The sequence below is a fragment of the Lepisma saccharinum genome, chromosome 12 (genome assembly GCF_977018435.1).
Source record: "Lepisma saccharinum chromosome 12, izLepSacc3.1, whole genome shotgun sequence".
NCBI classification, from domain to species: Eukaryota; Metazoa; Arthropoda; class Insecta; order Zygentoma; family Lepismatidae; genus Lepisma; species Lepisma saccharinum.
The window spans coordinates 40,375,253-40,394,237 of NC_139240.1; the positions used below are offsets into that span (position 1 = coordinate 40,375,253).

The 18,985-nt window shown below is 37.0% G+C and overlaps 1 protein-coding gene across 2 annotated transcripts in view; it reads left to right on the forward strand.

The window, feature by feature from the left end:
• SCAP (SREBP cleavage activating protein) overlaps positions 1-18,985 on the forward strand; it is a 118,590-nt gene that overhangs the window by 68,437 nt on the left and 31,168 nt on the right. For both annotated transcript variants that reach the window (XM_083132178.1, XM_083132179.1), the window contains exons 4-9: positions 1,616-1,740; positions 6,091-6,268; positions 8,155-8,300; positions 9,695-11,073; positions 14,738-14,982; positions 18,218-18,378. In XM_083132178.1, the coding sequence (XP_082988304.1) occupies positions 1,616-1,740; positions 6,091-6,268; positions 8,155-8,300; positions 9,695-11,073; positions 14,738-14,982; positions 18,218-18,378 (2,234 nt within the window). The remainder of the gene's footprint in view (positions 1-1,615; positions 1,741-6,090; positions 6,269-8,154; positions 8,301-9,694; positions 11,074-14,737; positions 14,983-18,217; positions 18,379-18,985) is intronic.

The window sequence follows — 18,985 nt, forward strand, 5'->3', positions numbered from 1 at the left end:
TTGGATATACTGTACTAAGCAGAAATCCCATTGATAATGTAAGGAAATATGACACTTTATTTTCTTTGATTCAATTGTTTCACTTATATGCAAGAGTTAAGTTGTTTGCTTTACAGAGAAAAGAGAACTAGCTTTATGCATCGAAAAATGAGTCCGCACTCATGGTTCTTGCAAGCAGAGGGTTCCAAACCTCAGTGGAAATATCAACATGTAATACCGAGAATTTATGAGACTGATAAATTACAAGTTGTATTTCTTAATCAATCACTCATCACTCTTATCTCATTTAGTCGTAACTTTAAAAATAATCAAGTATTTTATTTTAAACTTACTGCATATGACAAAATTCCATAATCTTTCCCTAGCTTGTGAATTGTAATAATTTTCCAAATTCACTATTTTGTAGTTTGAATTCAAATCATAGAGAATAGAGAAATTGAGTCAATTTCATAAAGATAATATTGGTACTTAACAAATCCATACCTGGATATGTATGAGTTTGTTATTTCCATTTTGCAAAAACATCGATTTAGTTTAGTTTGTAATTGTCAGGGAAAAATGTAAATTTTGTCCTGGAAAACCTGGAAAAGTCAGGGAATTTCATTTCTGCTTGTTTGTAGCCACCCTGCACGTACAACCACAGTAACAATCTAATGATGAATCAGTAGCGAATATTCTGCCCTGTTCAGAGTTGCAAACTATTACATGTGTATCCGGTGCGTAGATAAACACAGTCGTCGGAGAGTTTGTTTTACTACTATTTATATCCCTGTATTTTCAACCATTTTTGTCCCTTGCCTCATAATACCCTGAATATACATTATATTATGTGTTGCTTACCTTTGGAATTTTGAGTTCTTTCATTTCTATTTTGTCATCTGTTCAGTGTGTCACAGACAACTAGTATCAGAAGGACGAAGTAGATAGACTAAATTGTAGATACCAACTTGGTAACTAGATTTGCAAATATTTGACATGCAAGCTGATACAAAATTCGATATGACCACTTCCACTTGAATTCTATTTTCTTTCTACTATTTTTCGTATCGTTTGTTTACTTCCTGTTAGGTTACAGAACGTGTTTTCTCGTTTTGTTTTACGGTACATAATGTGGCTGATTGTAGCTATGTCATTTTTCACAGAATATATGTGTTCCTGGCAACCCTGTAACGCATCGCTTCACGACGGGATATGACGTCACAAATGCAATCAAATGTTGTGTGTGGTTGCCAGCATTCAGGTGGCAAAACGGGCTTTTTTGAACAACTGTAGCGCTGAAACGACGCTCCAACGAGAAAAATGTTACTGAAAAAAGTTGTTTGTTTTGATGTCCTCTATACGTTTCTGTGGTCCGTGGGCGCCATTAAAATGACACCCTGTATATATATATATATATATATATATTAAGCAAAATAAAAACAATATTTTCTGGTTCTAACTGAAAGGAAACTTACTGATATCAGGTTTAGCATTGTTTTCAAGGCTCAGAAAAAAAAAGTAATTTTTCATCATCTTCAGAGCCCTATTTATAACATATTTTGTTTAGTCTTTAAAATTGATGAACTAGCCCTTTTGAATTTCTTCTGCATTATTTTCAGATTTTAAAATTTTTCAGGTGGTGGTGAAAGCAGCTGTGTCCCCATGGACAGAAGATCTGATACTAACAGATGCGTTCCGTGGTCCTCTGTCTGAGGTTTTCAAGCTTGTTGAAATTATCCGCAACTACCAGCTTGAATCCAAGTAAGTTGTTTTTCTTATCTTCCATTTAGTAGAAAGAGAAATATGCATAGCTGAATGTCTTTTTAAAAAGGCTAGATGAGTAGTTAGCATTGATGGAATATCTATCCAACCTTTCTCCATGGTATCCACATAAGGGCAGTTAGTATTGACATGTATTTTATCAATTGTCGAATTTTTGCCTGTAATTGCGTATATTGCATAAATGTCCCCCAAAAGTATTTAACACCATGCTATGAAGGCACATTTTAGGGGTTATGGGGATAGGGCACCACATATTATCGATCTCTACCATTTTGGGAGGTGATGTGATCAGCACCATGCTGAGGCGGCCTTTATCCTCCCTTGATTTGAGGCTGGGTGAGCCCCAGAATCACTTTATGCAGGGACAAGGCCAGAAAATTCCTACCTTAGATCACCCACCTCAGGAATTGATCCCAGGTCTCCTGCGTGGCAGTCAGATGTCAGTCGAAGTTTGTTTCAAGTCCAAGTTATGCACAGATAGGCTAATTGGGACTGTAACTAAAGTTTAGTGAGATCCATATCTGGGCCTAAAGTTTAATGTGATCCATACAGCTGTGGAACAAACCAGGGAACCCTTGATTACAAGGTGATAGAATTGCCATTATACTATGAAGAATGCCCAGTTATGAGTCTTAACTTGGAAGACACAAGAAAATACATCTCTACTTGACTGTCATTTGAAATGAATTACAGTACAATTAAAATAACAGCCGCAGTGATCCATTTGGTAAGCCGTTTAGCTACCATTTGGAAGACCTGGGTTCGATTCCTGTGGCAGGTGATTTTAGCTATGATTTTTCACACCAAAGTCCCAGCAGATAGTAGCTCTGGTATTCAGACGACCACTAGTAAAATGGGGTATCTTGGGGAGTGCTAAAGGCAATAGGAGAATGGTGTTAATTACAACACTTCCACACTGTCGCATATGTCTTCGTGGCATATTTCAATGTTCCAGGGGCAGTTTTACCTTAGTGCATGGACATAACAGTTTTATGTTACAGGTGTACCTTTTCTGGTGCTATCAAAGAAATGAGATAGTGCCGCACAAACGTTATATTGTAAGTGATGAATTAAATATATTCAAGAATGTTACATTTTGTTTTCACTTTTCATGGAATTGCCCATAAATTACTTCTTACACATGTGTTGAACAGAACATGTTTGTCTTCCCTGCATGAAACCAAGAGCATAAAATGACAGCACACGTGCCAACCTCCGTGGCAGGGTGAGAGTGCTTAGCACAGTGTACTGCAACACCAGGGGTCTTGGGTTCGAATCCCAGCCTGGGCATCTGTGTTCTTTCTAAGTGTCCCTTCATCAGTTTCATCATATCACTCATCCTCATCATCAGGATTAGCTAAAAGTTGCAAAAAAAGTGCTGTAAAATAGACTAATTCAATCAATCAAGACAGCCCAAATATAGTTTTAAAAAGTGAATATTTCATCAACTTCCTGTCTGCATTATCAAGGTGAAAAAAGAATATATAGAGAGGTTAAAACTGGTAAGTTGATTATTTCTCTTGTAGTTTTGCTAAGCACTCTCACTAAAAATAAATGTCTGATGAAGGGAGCGTGTGTTCTCCTGAAACGTCGCAACGAAAAACTGTGTTGTTATGCTTGTAATAACTGTAGACTACAAGAGAAATAATTCTATAATGCAAGCAATGCGTACACACAAGTAAAATTGGTAAGTTAATGTCACTGCTTCCAGTCATCAGCTACAAGGTTTGGTTCCTTATTTCACTCCACCTACAATTTTACTTGTTTTATACCTTTTTTTTCCTTAAGGCTCAGCTGGACATCTGCCCTACATCAGGGCAGCAGATTTTGAATTTTACTCTTGTATCGAAAATCTACTATGGTAGTCCAAAATCTGAAAAATGACATATACTTAAATAGAGCATTCACTTGGATCTCCATATAGTTTGCTTTTGTCTAGATATTATCAATAGTTTAATAGACTTATGTAGCCATGGAACTATTAAGATTTGCATGAATGCTCTAGAAGGAAATCTAAGCATGTGTATTTTTTTCAGATTTTTGGAATATTGTAGTGTTTTTTTAAAGGAGATGAAATTTTCATATGAAAACAGCTTCCATGGTGTCTGCCAAAGGTCCAACTGAGCCTTAAGAATGCCAGTGGGAAATTGACAGAGCGTCAGTATTTTTAACTATGTGTATGCTGTCATATTCTCTGTAGTGTAAGAGATTGAAGTGTTTATCTGTTATTCTGAATGACATTAAGTACGCCACAAACGCTTATTGAAAAACTACTAAGTGAGATATTAACTTGAAACTCATTTTTATTTTTCAACATCATCTCCACCAACATTGATACACTTATCCCATCGCTTTATCAGTCCCCCAAAGCCTGCCTGCTGCATAAAAGTATTTGGGCTGCCCTCTCAGCCACAGTCGCACCTCATGTTGAACATCTTCATCCCTTGCGAAACGTTTGCGGCCCAGGTGATTTTTTCAGTGACCCATTTGTGCAAAGTTTGTATGTGACAAACGCTTCTCACTGTAAACAGGAAACATTTCCTTGTGAATATCCTTTGCAAAAAGTCCTTTTGCCCACAAAAAATGCACAACAGCATGCTGCTTTGTAACGTACACTCCTCCAGTTCAGTCACAATTTTTAAACTGAGCTGCCCATGAATGCGTTTTCTATCTAGAGTCGTTTTCACGTTCAGAAGACACAACGGCGCTTATGGAGAAACCGCACAGTGTTGCCAATACAGCGCTAGCTCATGTCGCCGGGAAATGATGACCTTCCTTCACAATGAAGGTGTTACATATTTTGTATATATAATGATAATTATATGTAATTATTAATATTAATATTATACTGTGAACGTTACAGTTACCCTTTTTACTATGATCCATTGCGATCACTACACACGCGAGTGTAATGCACGAATATGACACTTCAGAAATCACTTAAAAAAGTAAAAATCACTGAGAGCTCACACAACTGAAAACACTTTTTCGGGAGAGGGAAAACGTCTAAACAGACCAAAGTAGATCTCTCACTCAAGTAAGGGGAACCTAGCACATGGGTTAAATTCAAGTTGCAACCCAAACAAACAAATGATTTATGGCCCACGTGAACTGATAAGACCTGAATGACTCAAGCAAGGCATGTCATATTTCTATCTTGAAGCCCCATATTTTGTCACGTGTGCTAGATTGTGCTCCCACCTAATGACACCTTTAAAATCTACTCACCTATTTACAGACTTCCCTTCTTATATACATATTTGTTTTTGCAGTTCCAAGACAATGAGCCACGTTTGCATGCATGTGGAATCTTCAAAGGTTAATATGATGTCTATGAATTTATGTGTAAGTTGGAAACTGAAAGGTGATCTTCATTTCAGTATTAATGTCGACAGTAATGTAAACGAAAACAACGTGTATTTGCGACAGCACTAATGTTGCTCACAACAGCAGCATTGGAAATAATTGTCAATTATTAAATTTAAGTAATTTCAATTCTATTATAACAAACTGCATGAAGTTCATATTTTTACTGAATGGAAATAAAATAACTCGAAAACTTGGTGGTGATAGCCGGAATGCTGCGGTGAGTCGGCTCAAGATGGCCAGACAACGTCTCCTTACTTCGCGCGCAGTTCGGGTTAAAAAGAAACTCCAAATGCATGGAAGTAATATTTCTGGGAACCTTTGAGTGGTTATAAAAAATAATTTCATTATTTTCTCCACAACTTTGTCGCTGGAAGTTTTTACTTGGAATTACAGAACAAAAAATGGCCAGCGACGACATTTTCTACTGCACGAATATAAAAAATCTCCACATACTTTATTTGAATATTTTTTTAATGTGAATATGCTTTAAAGTATTGATAAATTCTGAGTACCACCATCACCTATGACAATTAAAAAACAGTGTCAATTTTTTTAATAATGAATGCTTCAATTTTACGGCATGTTTCAACGTTAGGAATGAAAACAATGTAAAAATTGTGTTTTCACGGAAAATTTGCGTTTTTAATTTATCTAAAATTGTGTAAGCAAGTTACCAGTTTTTTGTGTTCACCATCGTATTCTCTACAAAATTTCCTGCAAAACCGCAGGTACCGATTTTACTTAAGCTAAATTTATAAATCCAGAAATTTCACAACAGCGCGCTCGTATTTCTCATAAGAAAAGCATTGCCCATAAGAGCCCATTGTGTCTTCTGAACGGGAAAACGACTCTAGCAACTACTAACTATCAAGCTAGATTGTGCTCCCACCTAATGACACCTTTAAAATCTACTCGCCTATTTACAGACTTCCCTTCTTATATACATATTTGTTTTTGCAGTTCCAAGACAATGAGCCACGTTTGCATGCATGTGGAATCTTCCATGGTGAAGCCTTCGAAGAAGCTGGTGCTGCCAGAGTTCAACTGTCTCATCCTCTCGCCAGCCAACCTTTGGCAGCAGAACAAGGAGAGCTTCCAGGACGATGCCAACTTGCTCAGCACCATAATTGGTTATCAGGTAAGCAAGAAAGTGGATTTCACTCTGCTCTATATTTTCATGACAGTCACGTGTTAAATTCAGTTGGTTAAGATTCAATTGAACCGGTGAGACCAAGAAGGAAAAGTACTCTAAACAACATGCTAGATTTTACTTCTATGGTAATGATGAATAAGTTTGTAATTGTAAGTTTCTTCATCCGGCTTTTAGTTTTGGTTGCCATGAGGTTTTGTTTTGATTTCCCGAAAGTAAGGTCGAGTGGACTCTTTCCTTTCTTGATCTCACTGATTCAATTGATCGCCAGGTGCCAAGTGTCCGGTAATGTGGGTAAAGTGCATAGTTTTCACTAATTTCATGCTAAATTGTGTGCACTGAAATTAATTTTTCAACATAAGCATTAGCTTTATTTTAATATTTGACAATTGCACAAATGTTTGACTAAATTTTTGTGCAGTGGAACTTTGATTATACGTTTGTAGGAAGACTGTCTAGTGAACTGATGGTGCAGAAAAATTTTACAATATTTTGCTTCATTGGACCCAGAAATATAAAGTGTATAAAGCAGGGAAATGGCACATCGAGGTTCTACTCTACAGATAATTAATATTGCAAAGCTTTCTATGTAATTTTATCCCAGAGATTTGTAACTATTTATAATAATTAAGCATTAACAGATAATGTATTAGGTACCTTCAGTTGAAGTAGTTAAATGATTAGACTAGTGGGAATATGGAACTTTGGAAGACAGTCAAAATGAACGGGAAACAAGAGTCTAATGTCAGTTTATCCAATCATATTCCCCATTCTCCTGAGAAATGTTCAAGTACTTCGCTTTTAGCTATTGTAATTATGTGCTTATCCAATTGTGATTTTATTCTTGTCTTTTAATTATAATAATAAATAAAATCTCGTTACATCAACACATGCAGTTATGAGGATTTTTAAAGCAAAAATTGAAGTACATCAGAAATATTGCACTCCTCAAACAACATATATTTCATATTGTTTGCTATTTAGTAAAATATGTAGTACTTACTTTTGTTAAAACCACACTCACAACAAATAAAGAGCGCAATGAAAGAGACTTTGTCTTTGATCGTGCTGTTTATTCATGTTGTGTGTTTAACAAAAACGTTGCTGACATGCGACAAGAAGTTTGTTATTGCCATGTAGTACTATTGTTGTGATGCAAATTTACTGAACAAGATTACTTATTAATTTGTACTCATTGTCAAGGAATTGTGTAAAATTAAGAGGAAATATGCTGGGAATTTAGGTTTTTAAGTTTGGAAATGCCCCCTTTCAGCTTATGCGATTATTTTCTCAAGTATTGATGAAAAGAATGTGATTGATTGCAAGGAAATTGCTGTGTGTTCTGCTCTGAATAATGAATTTATATTTTTCAAGGTGTCTTAATGGCTACAGTATATTATCATAAAATTCAAATGTGCCAAAATTGCTTTGTTAGTTTTTCTTGTATGTACGCATTGCTTGCATTGTAGAATTATTTTCCTGTAGTTTACGGTTATTACAAGCATAAGAAAACAGTTTTTCTTTTTGACGTTTCAGGAGAACACACGCTCCCTTCATCAGACATTTATTTTCATTTTGACTAAAGATATAGTTGTAACAATGGTTAGCAAATAATTGCAATTATTATTATTATTATCATTATTTGCTAACCATTGTTATAACTGTATCTTTAGTCAAAATGAAAATAAATGTCTGATGAAGGGAGCGTGTGTTCTCCTGAAATGTCGCAACGAAAAACTGTTTTCTTATGCTTGTAATAACTGTAAACTACAGGAAAATAATTGCTTTGTTAGGTACTCGTGAACATTATCTAATGGCAAATGCCACAGTGTGTGTGTCTTTAAGACATTAACCTTCCTCTAATTGGCTTTCAGAATATTCAGAAGGGGAAGATAAGCGTGGCAGAAATTCTCTTTGGAATGACAATGAAGGACACTGGCATCAAGAGATACCCCCTGAGGACGAGGCAAAGGGTCCTGCATTATGCAATTACCATTGCTCTTCAGCAGTACGATGTGGAGTAAGCAGCTTCTGTCATTTTGTTCCTTAGTTCAATGAGAGGGAATCAATCGACTGACATCTTTGAAATTGTATTTGTTTCTGTATTTTAAGATGCTAACAAGAAAACTAAATATATGCTTACAGTCCAAAATCAAGTGTTAGGCAATAATCAAAATTTTATTATTGATAACAACTCGTTTGAATCAGTTTCCAAATTCAAGTACTTAAGAGTGATATTAACAAATGAAAATAATATTAAAGAGAAAATAAAAAGCAGACTTTAATTCAGGAAATGTGTGTTACTTTTCTCTTCATAAACTTTTATCTTCTCATCTAATATCTAAGAAACTAAAAGTTAAAATATACAGAATAATTTTGCCTGTAGTATTAGATGTATGCGAAACTTGGTCCCTTACACTGAAAGAGGAACATAAATTAAGAGTATTTGAAAATAAAATCCTTAGAAAAATATTTGGACCTAAAAGGTGAGTGGAGAAGGTTACATAATTTAGAACTGCATAATTTGTATTCATCTCCCATATATTATTAGAATGATTAAATTAAGAAGACTTAGGTGGGCAGGCCATGTTGCAAGAATGGGAGAGGAAAGAAGAGTTTGCAGGATTCTTTTTGGGAAACCTGATGGTAAGATAACTGTAGGAAGGTCAAGACGAACATGGAGGGAAAACGTTGAGATGCACCTGAGTGAAATCGTTAAGGGTGGAAAAGATTGGATTGATCTTGGCCAGGATAGGTACAGATGGAAGGCTTGTGTTGCTGCAGCCATAAACCTTTGGGTTTAAGAACGCTAGAATGTTAGTAGTTAGTTAATCCCCCTGTTTTAAGATGGTAAGAGATGTTCATTCTTTTCAAGGCCATATTGTGCAAACTGACAAGTCCTGTACTCTATGTATCAATATATGTGTGTGTGTATCAGATTGATACCCTATTGGCATTGGTTGATAGACATATTTGTTTATTGGTTTATTAGTAAAACTGTCGGTAATATCTATAAATAGCATATCACTTGGTGCAAACACTGTTATTTTGTAAATGTAAAGGTATGGAAGCAACAAAACATGTATGTTGCTATGATTGTTTAATTATGCTATATGAGGGGTTCAGAGCACAAGTGGCGTAACTCCATTCAAGACAGTTTTTAGAAAAAGGCATATTTTAATAACTTTTTTATAGTTTGTTTGTTTGATTTGTTGTTTTAAGTCCACTTTATGCACAGAAAGGTTAATCGGGACTGGACCTATAGTTTAAAGTGGCATCCGAACCCGGGACCCCTTGATTACACGGCGACGACATTACCATTACGCCATCTGGAAGGCCCAACTTTTTTGTAGTATTGCTATAAGTGACATGCATAGTTCTCTCCAGAAAATTATTTTTCGTTTTCCTTTCTAGGTTTATCGAAGGCTTGCAGAAGAAACTAGTTTCCATGTACCCTCTTCACACCCACAATGAGACTCTGGATTCCAAAGAAATCTTTCATATTTATTTCCCAGCCCATTGGAACTGGCGTGAATTCCTCCCATTAATCATTGCATATTTTATACTATTTTTGTACATATATTTTTCTGTGAGGAAGATTGAATTAGTGAAATCAAAATTTGGGATGGCGTTCAGTGCCGTTGTCACTGTCGCGGCATCCCTGTGTATGTCTGTGGGGTTGTGCTTCTTTTTCGGCCTGACTCTGTCCATGAACGGGAAGGAAATCTTCCCTTACCTGGTCGTAGTGGTGGGTTTGGAGAACGTTATAGTGATCACAAAGTCGGTTGTGTCCACTCCGACGCACCTGGATGTGAAAATACGAATTGCTCAAGGGCTCAGCCGTGAAGGGTGGAGCATCACGAAGAACCTGCTGACGGAAGTGACTATTTTGACCGTCGGTTTCTTCACCTTCGTACCTGCCATTCAGGAATTTTGTATATTTGCCGTAGTTGGACTGCTGTCGGACTTCTTCCTGCAGATGCTCTTTTTCACCACAGTATTAGCGATCGACATACGGAGAATGGAGCTTGCCGAGTCTCCGCGACAACAGGAAGTCTCCGGGAGCAAGAACAATGCCCTTTTCCGGTCGCCCGTTTCGGGACCGGGATCGAGGATCGTCCGATCAAAATCGCAGCCAAGACTTTACGAGATTTCTCCGAATTATCCTGCAAACGTTGTGGCTCCGTTGTGTAATACTCCAGTGTTAGTGAAACTGCCCAAAAGGCTCAGATTAGTACATTTCTGGGCCAGGACTAGAATATTTCAAAGGGCATTCATGGTGTCTATGGTCGTGTGGATAGTGATCATCATATACAATTCGGGAATTGTACAGAGGTTATCTTACGTGAGTGAAGACAGTGATATCGTGAACGATACGTCATTTGACAATGTGGAGCTTAAGTCGTACATCTCATCATTGAACTTAACGGAGAGTGTTGCCAGTGGGAAGTTAGATCTAAAAGCTTTAACGTCGATAATCAGTGACAGTGATTCGTCCGTCAAGCCATCGGTGCAAGAGGATGTGAAGTATGACTTCGAAGACGTTGCAAAACTCAAGCATGGTGATTACGAACCATGGAGGCGAATATCTTATTATCACTGGCCGACAATCTTCGGCATGTATAACATATCCATCGCTGGCAACTACATCAGCATTCTGCCACCCATTTCTCTATCCATAGCCGTTAAGCCAGAAGTGGCAATTAGTATAAGAAACCCAAATGAGAGAGGAACAATAGCACAGTTCCAGTGGCAAGCATTAGCTGTGGCTTTAGATCCTCTTGATTTCTCAGGTAAGCATAGACTTTGTGTTACTCAAAATGTTTATTATCCGTTGTGGTCATTCTAGTGGAGTATGAAATGATTATAACAAGGCTAGAATTTTTTATGGCCTAAAATTCACCAAAATATGCAAACTAAAAAAATGCTCTTATGACCTAAAATTTAAAAAAAAAATATGTACACTATAATTTGAAAAATATGCCCTACAACTGAACTGTTTGAAACATTAATCACTGGCCAATACACATTTTGGTGCCTCAAACATTAGACCTGTTTCTGGGTATATTTGACCTGCTGATTCCAAAAATGGCACCAATTTTCCCCTATCAGCTCTAGTTTTTGAGATATACTACGTATACCATTCTTCATTCTAATTGCCCGTAATAAATATATAAAAATCAAGATATTTTAATGTGGTGTTCAAATTAATATATTTTAAGCATGAAGAGAACACATTAGAATGTACTACCTGAAAATCTACTTATTTCATACCAAAAGCACAGATTTATGACAAACTTTCCAGGCATTTGACACACAAGAAGTTCCTTTTGTAAGACTTTCAAGTGGTATCTGCTGCATAAGATTCCAACAATAGTCTTCCATCATGTGTGCATACCATTATCCTTGGTATCTGGCTTCCATTGTTTTTATGTCCTGGTGAAATCTTTCACCCTGCTCTTTGCTTAAGTCACCAAGGTTCTCTGCAAAGCGATCTAAGTGTCTGTGTAAATTATGGATTTTAACACTCGAGTTCCAGCCAAACCTGTTGAAATGAAAGAGCATATCCTCTACTAATTGTGTGTAGTCGTCTGCCTCCTTGTTGCCAAGAAAGTTTTTCACAAGAACAAATGAAGGGCAGGCACATGGTTAGAATTCATTCATTGCTGATATGAAATGTGGGTCATTTTTAACCATCTTCAAGTCTACACAAGTCACCCATTGATTTTCTCGGTACTTTATGTTTTCTAAGACTAAAGAGATGGTCTTGTACACTTCCTTCATCCTGATGTAGTGGCCGATTGAAATAGAACCATGTTTGTTGCCGTTATTTAAAAAAAAGCACATTTCACACTACATTTTGAATTGTCAATGAAAAGTTGCCAATCACTTGGCTTGTATTCTGAAAGACCAATTTTCTTCAGAAGGCTTCCGATGTCATTGCATAATACTAAGTTGTTGTCTTCGGTAAAGAAAGCCAGCAAATTCTTTTCTCCCATTCGATGAAATGTAATTTTCATTCCAGGCTGAAGTACTTTCTTTTCCGTTAGTCTGGAGGCAAGCAATTCCGAAGACTCTTAAGTCCATGATCAATAACTCAATTCATGCTGGTCAAAATGTTCACTATGTGAAGTTGTTTGGGAAATCACTGTCACCACCCCCACTTTCTTTACCTTGTATGATATCAGACATGCGAGACTCATCCCCTGAGAGCTGTAGTAGTTCACGGAAAGGTGGAACGGGAACAAGATCCAAGTGCGAAACAGGTCTCCTGACCGATGGCAAATCAGGGTAAGACCACTTGTTGCGAGATTGTTGCCTGTGATATTAACAATACAAAAATAACAGCCATCAAAATGTTTTTTCTGTTCCCTCCACACCATTGGTACTCCAAATTTCAGGCAGCTTCTCTTTCCATTTGTCCACTGGCGCAAACGCTCTATACAAGTTTTGCATACAATATGAGGCGCCCATGGCTTATCCTGATCCCCAAGCTTGACACCAAAATAACCTACATATGTTCTTTTTACAAACTCTGAAATACGTTTCCTACTTGCTTTTATTGTGTACCATCGACCAGTATAGCAAATTACGTTTGGATGATTCAAGCAGCTCCATCTTAAGTAACCATTGCAACTACGGTGTTCGATCCGCAAAAATGAAATGATATGAATGGGAATAGTTGTGAAACAAAGGTCAATTACATATAAAAATTGTTGGTAATTTAAACACATTAATTGCTAAGTCAAATAACAAAGCTTGTCATGACGTCCTGATTCTGCAGAGGAGATATTTTAAAGAGGAGACTAAAATTGTCTACATTCATATCAAGAAACAGGCCTAAAAGCCAATGCACCAAATGCTTTTGGGGATAGGGGAGGGGGCCATATGCTGAGATTTTTTCACATAGTATTTATAGTTATGAGTCCTGAGTTACAATGTGCAATGAATACTTTCTGTAAATTTTCAAATAAAAATGATTGCCTATTGTCAGCCAGCAAAGTCTTGTACTGAGATAAGCTTCTTTCTACTTGGGCTGACACAAGAGGAGCATATTTAAAACAAACAATGTCACTCAGCTTTAGTTCTGTAGTATCGAGAGAAAATTTTTCTCCCAATAAAATTTTCGTAATAAGAGCAGAATGTATGATACTCTATCCCCCCCCCCAAACTTTCCTCATTTTCGAACTTTACCACAAGCTGAGGGACAGTTTATTTTCCCTTGGTACATAAAGTTTAGCATAATGCGGGGGCAAAAGCAGCAAAAAGGGGGGGGGGGGCAACTGCCTCCCTTCACCCCCCACATTTGCCGTCACTGTCTACTAGTGTTACTCCTAATTGCTCCAAAGCAGCTATAGCAGCAGGAAGATATCAAAAATCTTTTCACCATTTTCCATGAAATGAACTGAACATGAACATGAAATTATAAAATAATCAACTTGAGTGAACATGGTGGTAAGAACGAAAATGGCTCTATATTGCTTGCAAAATCGAAACTGTGCTGAATATGACCGAAAATCAATCAAAATATGGTCTATCACATAGAAATGGCCAAATATATCCATAAAAAGCACTTTAATTTAATAGTTTCTTCATTATATGAATTTCTATGTATTTAGAAAACACACCATTACCAAAAGAAATATGCTGTCATGAAATTCCTAGCCCTAATTATAACCCATGTATACTTTTAAAATGAGGTTAAACACTTCACCTTGTCAGCAGGCTCAGTTGCTCAGTGCTTCAGTAACAGGGTTCTCACTGACTTGGAATTCCTGTTAAAAAACAGGGAAGTCAACTTAGGAATGAAGGAAAAGCCAGGAAAATTGGGCCATTTTAGTGCATGCCAGGATTAGACACATTTCATATTCTTCTCCAAACTGCTAAATTTGAAATATTTCATGTATTTTTTGTAATTTTATTGTTCTCAGTGTACCATCAAAAGACTTGATTTTTTTAGTCAACTTCATGCACAGCTAGGCTAATCAGGACTGGGCCTACGGTTTAATGAGGGATCCAAATCGCTGTGTGCCTCCACTGGATATCAAACTCGTTACTCTTGATCACAAGGTGAAGATGTTACCATTATGCCATTGGATTCTTTCATTTGTATGACATTTATATATTATATATTTAAACATTGTAAAATAGTCTGTAAACTTGGAAAATTCAGTGGAACCCCAATTTTACTTTTCCTTGCATCTTAAATCTTGTAGTCTCAATGTTATATAATTTTCCCGGATTTTACATTTTCCCTCATTCAAGTTTTTTCACTTGGTCTCCTGAAAAATGTTAAGTCTAGGTTCAACTGTACCTGGAAAGGTCAATTTGGTTTGGCAAAATTAGTCTGCACTGAGTGTGTTCAAGAGTCCAGGTTTGCTACTTTTTTCACCCAAGTTCTGTAATTAACATTGGTTTATGTTCAGCTGATAATTTTTGTTTCCCGTGGCATTTCAGATGTGGAGTTGAAAGGCTCCACCACTCCATCCACTCGCAACAAGAATCTTGGCTCTGAGGTCCCCTTTGTCCCATCGTCCCCCATGGAGCTGTTCCTGACGGCCGTCCTCTGCATCATCAGTGTGGTTTTTCTAGCGTACATGATGGTTGTGTTCTATCGCTGCATGTGCACCAAGAACTATGCCGAGTGGAGAGCTAGCTGGGCTGGGGAGCCCAGTGGGCAGAACGAAGATGGATCGACTCAGGTTAGAAATTCACTCTTGTAATTTTGTTCGAGATTCAACTTGCCAATCTCCCCCCACCCCCTGGTTAAAAAAAAAGGCACTTTGAAAGTATGCAATTTTTTTCACTTTGACGTAACCGTATATCTGTTCATTAACTCTTTGCCAACTTCACTGTGACTCAAGGGCTGGACCTTCCAGTGTGTCGTATAGGGGTGTGCAGGATCCCGAAAAGTCTGGACCAGGATCGGGAAATAACTTCCCGACATTCCGGGATCCTGACCAGTCAGGTAATACCGAATGCTCATTTTAAAAAGTCGTTAATTCTCTATGTTTTCTGCATTGTAAGTGTCTGAAACTTATAGGAAATTGTTAGTTTTTATTCCAGAAATGCAAAAACAATCACTTAAGGCCAAAATGACGTGTAGAATTCGAGATTTTCAGAGCTTCGGGAAATTTCGAACATTTCCCGTCCCGACCAAAAAAATTCTGTCCCGCACACCCCTAATGTCGTGTCTGTAATGTAATTTTAAGTGTTCAGGACAATCTTATTGAATGTGACAATTTTACTTTCCTAAGACAGTTTATCATCCATGTTGAGAAATGACGACAGTGTTTGAAGTAATGTTTTTAACTTTTTGAGAAGACCAGGTCTCTTGTCTCTGGGAAAGTTTTTGTATATCCTTACCTTTCTAACTTGTGTAAATCCTGTGCAGGTTCCTTCACAACCTCCCTTTCTCGAAGGGATTTTTACAATACGTGGATATTTCCTGTATATATATGACCATATGTGCAGACGCATCCAAAAGTTTTATTTATTTAATTCATTCATTCAACCAAGATACATGAAGCAAGGGTTTCCAGATCATTATATGCAAAAAAAGTAGGAGGTACTATCCCAAAATGTACAGTGTGTTCGAAAAGTAACTATACACCTGTCATGCACTAGTACAACAATACATAACATCCACTTACCTTACAGTAGTTGTTGGAAATGGTTCCCATGAACATAAAGACATGTCTGCACATGTTTGTTCTTGTTCTCGAAGATTCTCACAAGTTGTTCATGTGGAATGTTCTTGGTGAAATCACGAATAGCAGTTTTAAGTTCCTGGAGACTGTGGGGCTTTCCTCCATAAACATTACTTTTTGCATAACCCCTAAAAGTAAATATCTGGTAGGCTTAAGTCTGTAGAACGAGGTGGCCACAAGCCCTTAGAAATGATTTCATTTCCAATAACCTCTTGCAGTAACTTCATGGACTGCCTGGCTGCATGTGCAGTCTTGTTGAATCCAAGTATTATTAATTTTATCCTCGGTTAGCTCTCCTATGAACGGGTGAATGATTTCACAATAACAAGCTGAATTTATTGTTTCTTCGAAGACTTATTTTCCTGTAGTTTACGGTTATTACAAACATAAGAAAAGAGTTTTTCTTTGTGACGTTTCAGGAGAACACACGCTCCTTTCATCAGACATTTATTTTCATTTTGACTAAAGATAACAATGGTTAGTAAAAAAAAATACCCACCATTGTTATAACTGTATCTTTAGTGAAAATGAAAATAAATGTCTGATGAAAGAAGTGTGTGTTCTCCTGAAACGTCACAAAGAAAAACTCTTTTCTTATGTTTGTAATAAATGTAAACTACAGGAAAATAATTCTGCAATGCAAGCAATGCGTACATACAAGAAAAACTATTCTTCGAAGACTATTGGGCCAACTATTCTTCTCCTGGATATTGCAATCCACATCCCAATCTTCTGGTCATGTAGAGGAATTTCATGTAAGGATGTGGGTTGTTGGCAGACCATAAACATGAGTTCTGTGCATGCACATACCCTGATAAATGGAACCATGCCTCATCAGCATAGAAAACATAGTCCAAAATATCGTCAGAATTGTCCACTAGAAACTGTTGAAACCATTGACAGTATTGAATTCGCTTTCCACAGTCTGTGGCCAATAACTTTTGAACCGCTTTCACTTTATATGAGATGAGACTGAGCTTCTTACGAACTACCTTGTGTGCAGTTGCAACACCGATGTTTTTCTGTTGTTTTTTTAAAAAAAAAAAGTATTTTCAGGGGATTTCCCCCCTTTCCCCCTCCATATGTATGCCAAATGTGCATAAATTATATATCGTCTGAATCTGTGATTCATTCTGTGTACAATGGTATATCGTTCATATCTCCAGGGCAAATAGTCTCTGAGCTAAAGTCATTTCAAGGTACTGCTGCATTTTGAAGCTTGAATCAGTGGCATGCCGACCATTCCTTTTGGGGGTACAACTCAAGTTACATTGGTCATATGATGATAATGCAAATATTTTTGTGTTCCTTACATGTCAGCGATCATTTCCATGTGCATGTCGACACTGTCATGTACTTTTTCTTGGGGGGAGGGTGGGGGAACCAAATTTTTTTTCCCGAAATTTTCGAATTTTGAGAGTTAGCCCCCTCCCCCTTCACATATACGCCGAATTTGCATAAATTTCATATAGTCTGAATCTCTGGTTCATTCCGCGTACAACGGTATATCACCCATCTCTCTAGGGCAATTAGTCTCCGATCTACACTCATTTAATTGAAACTCTGCATTTTGCTCAAAATCGGCTCGGGACAGAGAGGCTTACATGTGAAAATGGCCTTGGGACTCAAAAGGTTAAATTCCAACCCATGATGTGCCTCCACCAAGTATTGATCCTGGGATCCTTTGATTTCAAGAATAGAATATAGTTGTTCTAGCAGGCATGTTTCGGCCTTGTGACCCGTACTTACAACCAGCCCTTGTCAGAGATACAATGAATCAATAAGAACTTTAAAAAAAAGATACAGAGGAAAAACATAATGAATCATGATAATACAAAAAAGATAATATGGAGATTATACAATGGTAGAATAATAGATTGAAGTGATTAGTATGTGCACTGTGAAGTAAAGATGTGTAATAGGTCATTAGTAGTGCATTGTATGTGTGTGTGTGCAGGTTGGAATGGGGTGATAGGTCTTGGCATCTGCATTTTTTACTTGGTTCATATATATTTAAAATTCTTTTTATCAATGCATCCGATTAATTAGACGTAAGCGAGTTACTAACTCTGCCACCATCTAGTGATGGATTGAACAACCACCGAAATGAAGTAAGTTTCGCTGAAAAGTTAGTAATTCTCTTATGTCTAATTATTCTCCAAACATGAATGAATGAAGAGGGTTAATGAGTCTTTCATACAAGTATTAACATTTTTGTATCCTTCAGGTTGTCATGGAAACAGTTCCATTGGTTCTCGATGGCCATTCCCAAGATGTTGAATGCTTGGTGAGTGATGGCACCATAATTGTAAGCTCCTGCCTTGGTGGACAGATTCGAGTGTGGGATGGAAGTTCTGGAGAACTCTGTGCCAAAATAGACAGGAAAAGGTGAGTTGTAGTCAACTGCAGATTGGGGCAGACTACTCAATGCTTTATTGGTATCAGATGAAGGCATATAGGTTTATTGGTACAAATTCTGATAACTTTACAAATCCAGTATTTATAACTATGCTAAATTCTGCCATTTTAACTTTACAAATCCAGTATTTATAACTATGCTAAATTCTGCCATTTTAACATTTTAATGAATTTAAAGATATAATCCAGACACCCTAGTTTGTAGTGTGAAAGTAAATCCAGTGGAGTCACCTGGCGACATACGTTAGTTAAGAAAGTAAATGAACCATTCAGGCTCCTCATGGAGTATAGTAGAACCTCAGTTCTACATTTTTCTGAAGATCAAGGCAAAAAATTTAGCTAATTTTTCTTGTATGTACTCATTGCTTGCATTGTAGAATTATATTCCTGTAGTTTACGGTTATTACAAGCATAAGAAAACAGTTTTTCGTTGTGAAATTTCAGGAGAACACACGCTCCCTTCATCAGACATTTATTTTCATTTTGACTAAAGATACAGTTATAACAATGATTTTTTAAACAAAAAGAATCCCTTATATAATGGATGTTGTCAATGTTACATTGTTGTAATATAGCA